General features: G+C 32.1%; 1 protein-coding gene across 1 annotated transcript; it reads right to left on the bottom strand.

Moving 5' to 3' along the window:
• Nucleotides 1-7750: 7750 nt before the first annotated feature.
• Nucleotides 7751-11144, bottom strand: LOC109817517 (K+-H+ exchange-like protein). The gene is made up of 8 exons (XM_020382781.3): nucleotides 10801-11144; nucleotides 10650-10714; nucleotides 10482-10580; nucleotides 9940-9987; nucleotides 9741-9810; nucleotides 9525-9596; nucleotides 8832-8957; nucleotides 7751-7994 (listed from the first exon to the last, which is right to left on the bottom strand). Exons 1-8 carry the CDS (start codon nucleotides 10993-10995, stop codon nucleotides 7848-7850), a joined length of 822 nt encoding a protein of 273 aa, XP_020238370.1. The 5' UTR covers nucleotides 10996-11144; the 3' UTR covers nucleotides 7751-7847.

Genomic DNA, 11144 nt, shown 5'->3' with positions numbered 1-11144 from the left:
GGCTTCAGCTATGCCCCTTTTATGACTGAGAATCACAAACCAAATGAGAAAACCAGTAAATTAAAAATTATTAAATATTACAACATAATAAATAGAAATAAAAATATTCACAAAATTAAGATAAAATAATTATTATTTACTTATTTATTGTAATTGAAAATAAAATAGAAAACATATGAATATTATATTATTATAATGTTAATTTCTTTTCATTATTTTTTTCATTATTTTAACATATTTTGAATAAATAAATAAATGACATAAGTAACATTGAATAAAAACAAATTTTTATAATGATAAAATTTTCTAGCATTATAATCTAAAATTATAAAGTTAAAAAATCTATTAAACCATAATTTTTCTTTTGTTAACTTGCTTAACAAGTTGAGTAAGACACTGATATTTTTTTTTTAAATGTTTTACAAATTAACTTTAATGAAAAAAAATTTATGTGATTTTTTTTAAGGAGTGAACATGAATATGGATGATTTAGATTTAAGGAATGTTAAATACAAATCGATCAATGTTAATTAATTTCGTTAAATCAATTTTTTGTATTTTTTTTATTTAACAACTCAGATTTAATATTCAATAATATTTGAGCTAGTTTAACGGTTTAATTTGAGTCAAGTGTTGAAATAATGAAGAAAAATTAGAAGGAAAAAAATGAAAAAGAAATATAAGAAATAAGAAATCATAATAAAATTAAAAAAAAAAAAAAAGTTTATGAATAATTTTAAAAGTCAAAATTATTAAATTACATAACATAAAAAATAAAAATAAAAAATATCCTAAAATAATTTAGGTTTGGACAAGTTTCGATTGGTTTAAGTTCCACACCTTAATCAATAGCATTGAATTTATAGTTTTAAAATCTTAATTGGATCCATAGTCCAATTTAACAAAAAATTTCCTGTGCCCTCCTAATGCTATTGTAGGTAAGAAAAAACATATTACTTTAGATAATTTTCTTTTGTAAAAGAAATTTTGTCAAAGAAAAAATTTCAAAAAATATCCATCTTTTTTTTTACAAGAGTGAAGAAACAAAAAAAAAAAGGAAAAGTATAAATGAAAATATAGAGATTATGTTCTAGCAAAAATTGTTCCTCTCGTGTTAGCTAGGAGAAGCAAGGTGGGCCACAATGATGAACTGAAGTTGATCCTCCGAGGAATCACCAAACTTAGCAAGCGGATTTGCACAACAATTGCCTTCCCATAACGCATGATGTAGGGTGCAATCCCATCCTCTGACCAAGAACTTTTTTAGTAGAATGAACTCATTAGCATAATGATGATGAATCTCTATCTTGTTTTGCAACAGCTCCACCAAAAGCAGAGTTAGAATAATAGTTCACTATTTTAAAACATTCATTCCAACAAAACTCCAACTCATACAAGAGAGTGAGAATTTTCGCAAGGAGGATTAGAATCTGGTCACCATATCCAGTAAAATCGAACAAGAAGGACCCATAGTGATCTCGACAAATGCCACCAAAACCAGTGTGATTCAGATTTGCAAGGAGGCTTCCATCAATGTTCAAGGCAATTGAACCCTCCTCCATATTATTCCTAGCCTGTGTTGTTGGATTCCGTATGCCACACACGTGGATTGAGCAACAGCAAAAGCTAGCATGCAAATCGTGGTACTTGATATCCACTTGTCCTTGAAAATAATGTGATTCCTATTGCACCAAAACTGCCACACAATCATAGGCACGATGGTTCCATTACACATAATTAAGTCTCTGATTCAATATATAGCAATTGCTTTAAAGATGGGAACATCTTGAAAATGGAAGCAGTAATAGCACCATATATGAGTAACTTCACTACAAAGTAATAAGGTGTGCATTACAAACTCCTACAAATAGCCACATATAGGACATGATCCATCTCCAATAATGCCCTTATCTTTTAAGATCGCTTGAGATGGGATAGTAAAGTCAAGAACTTGCCAAATGAAAAATTGCACATTAGTAGGAAGTCTTACTTTCCGAATCCACATCCAGCAAAATTTGTGACTTAAATTGTCTACCTTATCATTCAACCAATCATAAGCACTCTTTATGGAGTAGGTCCCATCAATTGTATGCTCCCAAGCCTAAACATCTTAGGTTCCCTCCATAAGACGGTGTTTTATCTTATGTATTGCATTTGTCACATGCGATAGAATGCATGGGAAAAACTGTTCAAGGTTCCAAGAGTCATGACACCATACATCCTTGACCTTAAAGTTCAAGTCATGGATTTCAACCCATGGAACATTGTTGGACAATAGGAGACATCAAGGCCCAAGGTTGGAACCAAAAATTTGTATCCCTCGAACCAAGTTTCATGCTAAATCCATCCTTGAGATATTCTAACGTGTGTTGGATAACATTTTAAGTGTGCAAGCCCTTACTGCTCCCCTACTGGAGAATATGCCCATTCCTAAAGTACTTCTTCTTGATAATAATAGTCCAAAGTTAGGTAGATAGATTTAGCAGTTCCTAAACTAGGATCCCCAATAAAGTTGTATTTTGATGACGCGTTACCCTAATTTCGAGACCACCATTTCTCTTATGTTGAGTAAGCTTCTACCCACCAATATGTGAAGCCCACAATTAGAACCCCCTTTCTAAATAAAAGAGTAGATCGATTTGTCAATAAAATCACAAATTCCTTTTCAAGGTATTGATAAATTTGCACCACATACATGGGAATAGCTTTTAGCACCAACCTCACTAAAGTCACCCTCCTTGGCTTATTAAAAAGGCGACTTTTCCAACCAACAAGCTTGTTGTTTACCTTTTCAATGATATTAGAGAAATTTGCCTTTGTAACACGCCTCTAAAACAAAATAAATATTATTACACTAGGAATGAAATCACTTGGCTCACAAATTTTGTCTTATTCCTTGTCCCTCCAATAATAAATTGCCATGTCAATTAAAATAACCACCTAGGATTTTGAATTTTTTTCTATTTTTTTTATTACAACACGAACATTTCTCTCTTTCATGGAACTCGTCGAGAAATTGCTCCTCCTTCAGTAGATTGAGGATGTCGTCCACCACCGAAATGGCACCACCACTAGTTTGCATGTTCCCAAACGGATATCCTTCCTTTGGATGGTATCTGAAATAGAAGCCTCAGCTGAGCAAGATGAACAAACCCTCAACATTGTTGCACCAACGACCTCTTCTACCCCAATGGTTTCATCCACAAGTATTGAGTGTCTCATCATCCCTCAATCCCTACAAGAAGATTTCAAATGCTACTAAAATCTCACTGTCATCTCCATCATCCTCTTAGAGGAAGCTCCAATGTAACATTGTAAGTTGTAATAGTGTTATATTGTCCCTAGTTATTTTATGTTGTTAAGTTGAGTTGTCGATATTGAGAGACTTAGGAGTTTGAAGATTTCCTTAAGAGCTTTAGTGGTGTTGAGAGGAGATTTCTCTAGGCAGAGATCTAGTTTGACTCTTGAGGGAAGAGTATATAAGGTTTTTGTTTTTGATAAGGCCTTATAAACTTTTTTCCTTAGCTTTTTAAAGAAAGGATTCTAGAGAGAAGGTCTCTGGTCCATGAGTTTTTTCCTCTCAATCATTTTCCTTTTATTCTTTCAATCTTTTCTAAGTTGTTTTGTTTGTGATTTAGGTAGTGGAAACCTCGAATCAAGTCATTGATCTTGTGTGGAGACTTATATTGTTCTTCTCTTCTACCTCAGACCCGAGCTACCTTGAGGTAAGGGAAGCTAGATTTTCACTCTTAAGTGGAGTTGTCAATTTGTTGATTGATGCATGAGTGGTTGTTACATGAATTTCTCTGAAATTTGAAATGGTGGAGTTAAAATGAAGATTTTGAGTTGTGAAAATTGGGGTCTTATGTTATTGATGAAGAATGTGGTGATTTGAGTTGAATTGTTGTTGTATGTTACCTTTTGTGCAAGAATTGAGTTGTTTGTGTTGTGTAGGAACATTATTTTCTTGCTACTTGTGTTGGATTTGTATTGGATTTCAGGTTGTGGCTTAAAATCAGGTTGTGGCTCCAAATCAAGTTCTGCATATGTAGAATTCTAATGTCGCGTTGGACACGCCTTCAAAGCGTTGGGTGCTGTTCTAACTTGAGGTTCTCTATCTTGATCACATCGGGCGTAGGATTGGTGGCACTAGACATGATGAAAGAGACTCGTCTCGGGTTGGAACGATGCTAAGCATGATTGAATGGCGTTGGGCATAGGAATCTTAAGAGCTCTCTAACTTGGTGACATTAAGCCCAAAGTTGAGTGGCGTCCAGTGTGGCCAAGCCAGAGCTCTTTATCTGGATTTTGACAGACGTCATGGTGGTGAAACCAGGTGAGACTTATGTAGAGACTCTTTGCTTGTGGTGGGGTCAAGCGTGGTAGTTTAGCATGCTAAGCACGAGGTCTGAGGGGCCTTTACCTTAGCCACATCGGACGTGGGTTGTATAGCGTCAAGCATGGGCAAGACAAAGAACTCCTTGCCTAGATGGTGTTGAACACTAAATATGTGGCACTAGGCACTTGTTGTTGATGAATAATATGATGTAGTTGAAGAAGTGTCAAATACTTGTTGATTTCAGTTGTTAAATGGATAAATGATGAATGAGTTGCAGAGATGGAGTAGTATGTGATGATAGTTTGTGAGTCATTAGTTGAGAGGTTGATATGAGTTGTGAGTTGTGTGTTGATAAAGTTGTATGATGATTGTGTAGTTGTGTTGAGTATAAGATGTGTTGTTGAAATGTATGTTGATTAAAGAGTTGAATATGAGTAGTGATAATTGAGTTTTAAGATGTAAAGTTGTATGTTGATTTTGTTGTTGCGTTGAATCCATAAAGAGTTGTCGTGTTGTTGAGTTATGTTGACCACTTAGAACTAGAGGCGAAGTTTTTGAAGGTTACATATCTCATTGTGTGAATATTATGTTAAGGTACTCCAAAAGCCTCATTTGTTGAAAACCCTTCTTGGGAAGTTGATTCTTGAAATGGATACTATGATGTTTCTCTTCTTGGACTTTGTTGGTACAATGTATGAACAAGGTTGAGGCACACATGTATGAAACAACCATAGTATAGGGGCCAGATTGAACTATACTGATTACAAGTGACCAACCGAGTAAAGTACGAAGTCAGAAACTTAATTTTTAACTGAGTATCAGAAGGGCATTGTATTTGGAGGGTAGTCAATGAGCTAACCCCATAGGAGACTTAGTTAAGCTAGCTAATGTCGTGATAAGTCCAGCCCAATTGTTCTACACTGACAATAGTACTATACTTCCTTATTTAAGTGACAACATTCGAGAAACCAAGTTGCTGAGTTATGAATTTTTATCCAATTTGTTGTTAATCTAGTAAGCCCAAAAAGATCACCTTGTGTTTTCGATTCGATAGAGTCAAGCCACTTAAACTGCTCGCCCTATGTTGTAGGAAATCTCCTAGTTGAAATGTGTGTCGACACATGTAGTTGTTGTGTTGAGCATATGATGTGCTGAGTTGATTGTGTTATTCATATGTTGTGCTGAATTGTGATGAAATGTGTTATTGTGTTTATCTGTGCTATATATTGTGATATGTTGCTAAAGATGAGACGATGATGTGATGTGATATTCTTATGTTGTATATATGTTGTTTCTTTTTATTCTAACTTACCCTTGTGTGTTTTCATGTTGTGTGGACTACAATGATCATTTGTGGTATAGGAGTAGGGAAAGGATAAGACTGAAGTGTTTTTGTGGAGGCCATCTAGTGGCATAGGAGTTGGAGGATATTTTGTTGACTTTCAACTGATGGTAGACTTGTGTAGATAATAATAGTTACTTGACCGACAACTTAAGATGCATATTTTACATTTATTAGATTATTTATATTACACATATTTATGGAGTTACTTACCTTTATATGCATGCAATATAATACATGTTTTCATATTTGTATGTGTTTAGTCTTAAGTTAGACGTTTTTCGCTGCTAGTAGTTATACTGTACGGTGTAAGGACTAAGTCGAGTCGTTACATCCGAAGGTCAAATGCACACCTATCGCTTGAAAAAAAAAAAAAAGCAGTGATGTTCTCGATCTATGAGTCATGGCTTCGTCATCCATTGCCACTTGAAGAGATCATGTTAAAGGTATTTGATTTATGAACTAGAGGGGCATAATGTGGGGAAGAAGGCATGTGGTGTGAAAAAATTTAGAATTCTATATGGCTCTTTTAATTGATGTGACAATCTTTTATTGGATGGACAAGGAGTGAGACATGTGATTTCATTCGTATTACACATTCACATCATCATAAAACTAATTCCACATGTTGTCATATCAATATATTTGTCTATGTCTCAATTTCTCTACATTTTCATCTTCTGTTTTATAATAATTGGCTACCTTTCTTTTTTTCTCAACAACCGTTACAATTTGAATTAACAATTATATAACAAGTTACTTCTCCTCAAAACCTAATTTAATGTCACCATTGCTTCTGCTTTCAATTTATTGATAGAGTTCCTTTCTTTTTTATTTTTCCCACTACATATATTATTTTCAATTGTAATTGTCTACCTTTTATAATCTAAACCCTAAACCCAAAATGACATTGTTTTCTAAAACTATATCATTTCTTATTATTTGAGGACATTTTTAATTAAAATAAAGTCATATTTCTTGCACAAATTTAACTTTAAGATTATATATACTCTTTTAAAAAAATATAAATAAAAATAATTATTTGTTTGATTACAATTAAAGATAATACGTTGTATACTAACAATTATAACTCTAACAAATTATTTTATAAGTTGAATAAAATGATTTCTCAATAATTAATTTTTTAAAATTAAACAAACTATAAAAAATAAATTATTTTTTAAAATTAAATTAATGAAAAAACTAAAAGTTTTTTAAATCATTGTTAACTTTCTTTAAAGAAAAATATAATTATAAAGAACTAAAGTATAACAAATTTAAGAGTATGTAAAGTAACATTTACTGGCAATGTGACTTTAGTTTTTAGGTAGCTAGTGCTATAACTCTAATTGTATTATTAGTATTGCAAAATAACATCTCTAGTTTCAATATATATTTCACAAAATTCAAATTTATTGACAAAAATACTACACTAACACAACTACAAAAGATGTAATTGAATTACACTTGGAAAGATAGTTATTGCAATGTTCAAAAGACATATTCCCCCAGTAACACTAACCGATAACTCTGAATCAATTACTATCTACCTATCAGCCAAAAAATGTAGACGAAAGTTTTAAAATGTTTGGATGAAAAATTTTACAAATTCAAAAATTTTAAATTCTTGATATTTAAATTACTTTGATTTCAATTATTATCATTATTAAATATTTTGTTTTGATAAGTCAATTTAAATTTCTCAAATTTTAAATTCTTAGATTGGATATAATAATTTGATTCAATCATAATAAAATTGATTTTAAAAATATATTTATATATTAAGATTTTTAAATTAAATTTTATAAAAATAAATATTAACTAATTTTTAAATATTTAATGGTTTTAAAAATATTTTTGAATATTCAATAATTAAAAACATGAAGAGATAAGAGATAAGATAAAACATATAGATGAAATAAGAAGAAAAAAAAATGAGAAATTTCAAATTCTTACTCTTTTTTTTTTTAGAATTAAAAATTTAATTATTTCAAGAAATTTTACAAATACTTGAATTTTAAATTATTTATAAATTCTCCACCTAAACAATGTATTTTACCTCAAAAAAATTAAAATTCTTCAAACAAATGAATTAATTTAAATTTCTCATCCAAATACACTATTAAGAAAATCCAAAGGAAGTAAATGTAGTATTACAAAACTGATTCAAAAAATAGACCTCTCATATTTTATAACATCTTGGGTATTGAGGTCATATATCTTGCAAATATTTTCGATGACATGTTGACTAAGACTGTCTTGACCATTTTCTAGACGAACAAGATTCTCTAGTTCTTTGGATGGCCGCAACACCTAATTCATACATATCATTAAACAAAAATAAAAAGTCATCAGTGAGTAAACAATGAATGCTTGTACATAAGATAATATTATTATAACTATATGAGACCCTATTTATGGAGGGAGATCTAGTAAAGATAATAATATATAATTGTTAAGAATTGGACTACAAGCTGAAAATGTTTTGTGAACACAAAATTGACACAACAAAAATTGTGCTCTTTAATGCTGATGCATACTTTTTATATGGCGGCATACAAAAAAGATTGAGAAAAAACGTGAGATAAAATTAATTACTTGTGATGTCAATATTTTATGTTCAAATAACAGAAACTGAATGATAAGAGAACAAAATGGTGTTGCTGTCAAATGTAGATTAGGTATAACGTGCAAAACCACAAGATATGGAGTTTGTTCACCATAAAAAATGTGCACTTGTATGCATGCGTATGAAAATGCATTGACATTGCTAAGTAACTATTAGCACAATTTGCAATTTGGCATCAGTCATCCTCTAAAACCCCTAACACTTTCCTATCCAGATGCCCTATGTACCAAACAAAGTAGATTTGCATAGGTTTGCCACACAACTCTTAAATTCATCAGATAAAATACAAGAATATTACAGATTGACACAGTCACACAGTGAATAAAAATACCAAAACCTTATAAAAAAAATAGTTTTTAGCTTATGCATGCAATAATTTAAAGTCTGCAAGGTAGGTGAAGCACTAAGAACTCATCAATCCAAACTCCAAAGTAAATATATGCATGTCTGTAACCTGGCTTGGAAATCACTTTCTACCCAATATCTCAATTAATACTAGAGCATAATGTATAAATACTTACCCAAGATGGTTTATGCGAACTGTGGCTTTCACTTTTAGAGTCTTTGTGCTCAGTTTTCTTTTTATCTGTATAAGTGTTTGAAGTCTTGCTGCTATCTGAGACTAGTTGAAACAGTTTCTCACTTCCCTAAATAAAATTATATAAAACAGAAAAAGAGATTTATGCATAATTCAAGATAAATGCACTCAAAAATCAATTTACAAACATTATAAGGATCAAGAATGACATCATCCTAATCAAAGATTAACATCTATCTGGGAACATAAAATAAACATATAAGGCAAATCCTCGGACAAATTTGACTGCTACTAACATCCATGCAACATTTTTTATTTTGCCAAATCAAATGATGTCCAACGTGATTTACAGTACCAGCTAAATATGAAACATACATAAATTGACTGGTTGAATTTACAAACAAGCTTCCCATGATATTCTATTTACTTTAAAAGATTTAAAAAACAGTAAGCCATGCAGTGGAAATGAGATATAATTATCTAAATCCTTTAACATTTATATCCTCTACCAGTTCAATAATCTTAACAAGAATATAACATCTATAAAACAAAAAAGACTTGAACAGTAGAAAGTCCTTGATTGTGACAGTAAAACAAACATATTGACACAAACAAGTGACAGTAAAAGAAAATGAACAGATTGCAAGTGCTGTGCAAGGTTAACAATAGTACTAACTTGCAGAGCTCTCCAATGAGAATAAGTGCGAAATAAAACCCAGAAGAATGGGACATTAGGTAACGGTAAAACCTGCAATCCAAAATTAAGACATGGATATCAAATGACAATAAAAAAGAATTAATTAATTATTAAAAAGCAAAAGTACTCAAAACTGTCACAAAATCAACAATACATTAGAAAGTAACATCACTGAACACATAAACACATACGTACGCTAAGTGCAGAAGTCAATGGAATTAATGAAACTGAACCATAAAAGTATTTCCTGTGAATAACTGTTCCCCTGTAAACAGATAAAATTTAATATGACAAACATATAAATTAAATCACAAGAAACACTAACACATTCCATGTTAACACAGAAAATGATTTATTACAGCACCACCAGTGGAAGGGGATCAGAAAGAATTACCTCATAGCAATATGTCTTACTCTTCGACGAACAAGTTGAGCATTCAAACTGCAAATATATTGTTATTAGTCTCGTTATATAAAATTGAAGAAAAAAGAAAAATATGTACAAGAATTCTTCTTCTTTATTCACATCGCCTCCCACATGAATTTTCAAAAACAGATTATCCCACGGAATTAAAGTAGAGAATACAACTTTAACAAAATCTATAAACAAGTACATAAAAGCAAAATGGTCCTGTCAAACATGCATAACTACAATACTTAAAATGAAAAAACCAAGATAAAAACAAGCACAAGAGGCCTCTAGATAGAAAACAGACATAAATTTATCTCTCATTTTACACTACTCCATTATCCACATCATATATCAGGGAATCGAAGAATTGAACAATATCGAAATACTGAATGAGCAAACTGTGCCAGCATGATCAGTTAAATATAGCAACCACAAACAAATAACAAGAAAGATCAACAGAAAGGTAAAATAGTAAAATAAAACAACACATCCACAAAACCCACAAAATCACCATCACCACCAACCTTGATGGGTAAATGACTTCAACACTAGTGATCTCCTTCGAAATAGACTTCAAAAATATCTCGGAGGGCTTAACCCGCGACAGGAGCCACAGCCCCAACCTGCGAAAACTCGAAATCAAGAACAGCCCAAGAAACAATTTCACCACCAAACAAGAAAGCAAGACTCACCCATGAATCTTCTTCTTGAGAGACTTATCTGGCGCTCTTTCCAAGCCAACCCAAGCCACATTCATCTACGACCCACAAGAACCAAGATGTGAAAAAACAAAATGTAAAACACCCAGAAAGCAAAAGCAAGAAGAAAAGAAGCGTATAAGACCTTGTTGGCGATGTAGTCCACCAAGAGCTCAGCTTTGGCGTTAATGGGTTTGGCAACATTGATGTTGGTCCAAAGGTCTTTCAGGGTTGAAGGAGATTGAGAGGAGGCAGGGGCTGCGGGGAAAGAGTGATCGATGGTTTTGCTGAAGCACCAGTTCTTGCCTCTTATAGGAAACACCACCAATTTGGCTCTCATGACGCTTAGGAGTAAAACCCTAGAGAAGGAGAATTTGGGTTTAAAGATGTAATCTTGAAAGGGAATCGGAATCCGGGGGAAGGTGTATATTCAGAAAGGGAGAGAATGAGAATCTGGGTTTAGAAAAAGAAAGAGAACAATGAATTGGA

Source organism: Cajanus cajan, chromosome 5 (assembly GCF_000230855.2).
Source record: "Cajanus cajan strain Asha chromosome 5, NIPB_CcT2T_4, whole genome shotgun sequence".
NCBI lineage: Eukaryota > Viridiplantae > Streptophyta > Magnoliopsida > Fabales > Fabaceae > Cajanus > Cajanus cajan.
Note: the sequence above shows the minus strand (reverse complement) of the source record. Positions and strands in the feature narration are given on the sequence as shown.

What these genes read in the sequence shown, in the direction of transcription:
- LOC109817517 (XM_020382781.3), bottom strand. Translation starts at nt 10,995, where the DNA reads ATGAGAGCCAAATTGGTGGTGTTTCCTATAAGAGGCAAGAACTGGTGC. An exon ending in GAAGTCATTTACCCATCAAG is followed by an intron (nt 9,988 to 10,481) that starts GTTGGTGGTGAT and finishes ATATATTTGCAG; the next exon opens with TTTGAATGCTCAACTTGTTC. An exon ending in CTCATTGGAGAGCTCTGCAA is followed by an intron (nt 8,958 to 9,524) that starts GTTAGTACTATT and finishes AATTTTATTTAG; the next exon opens with GGAAGTGAGAAACTGTTTCA.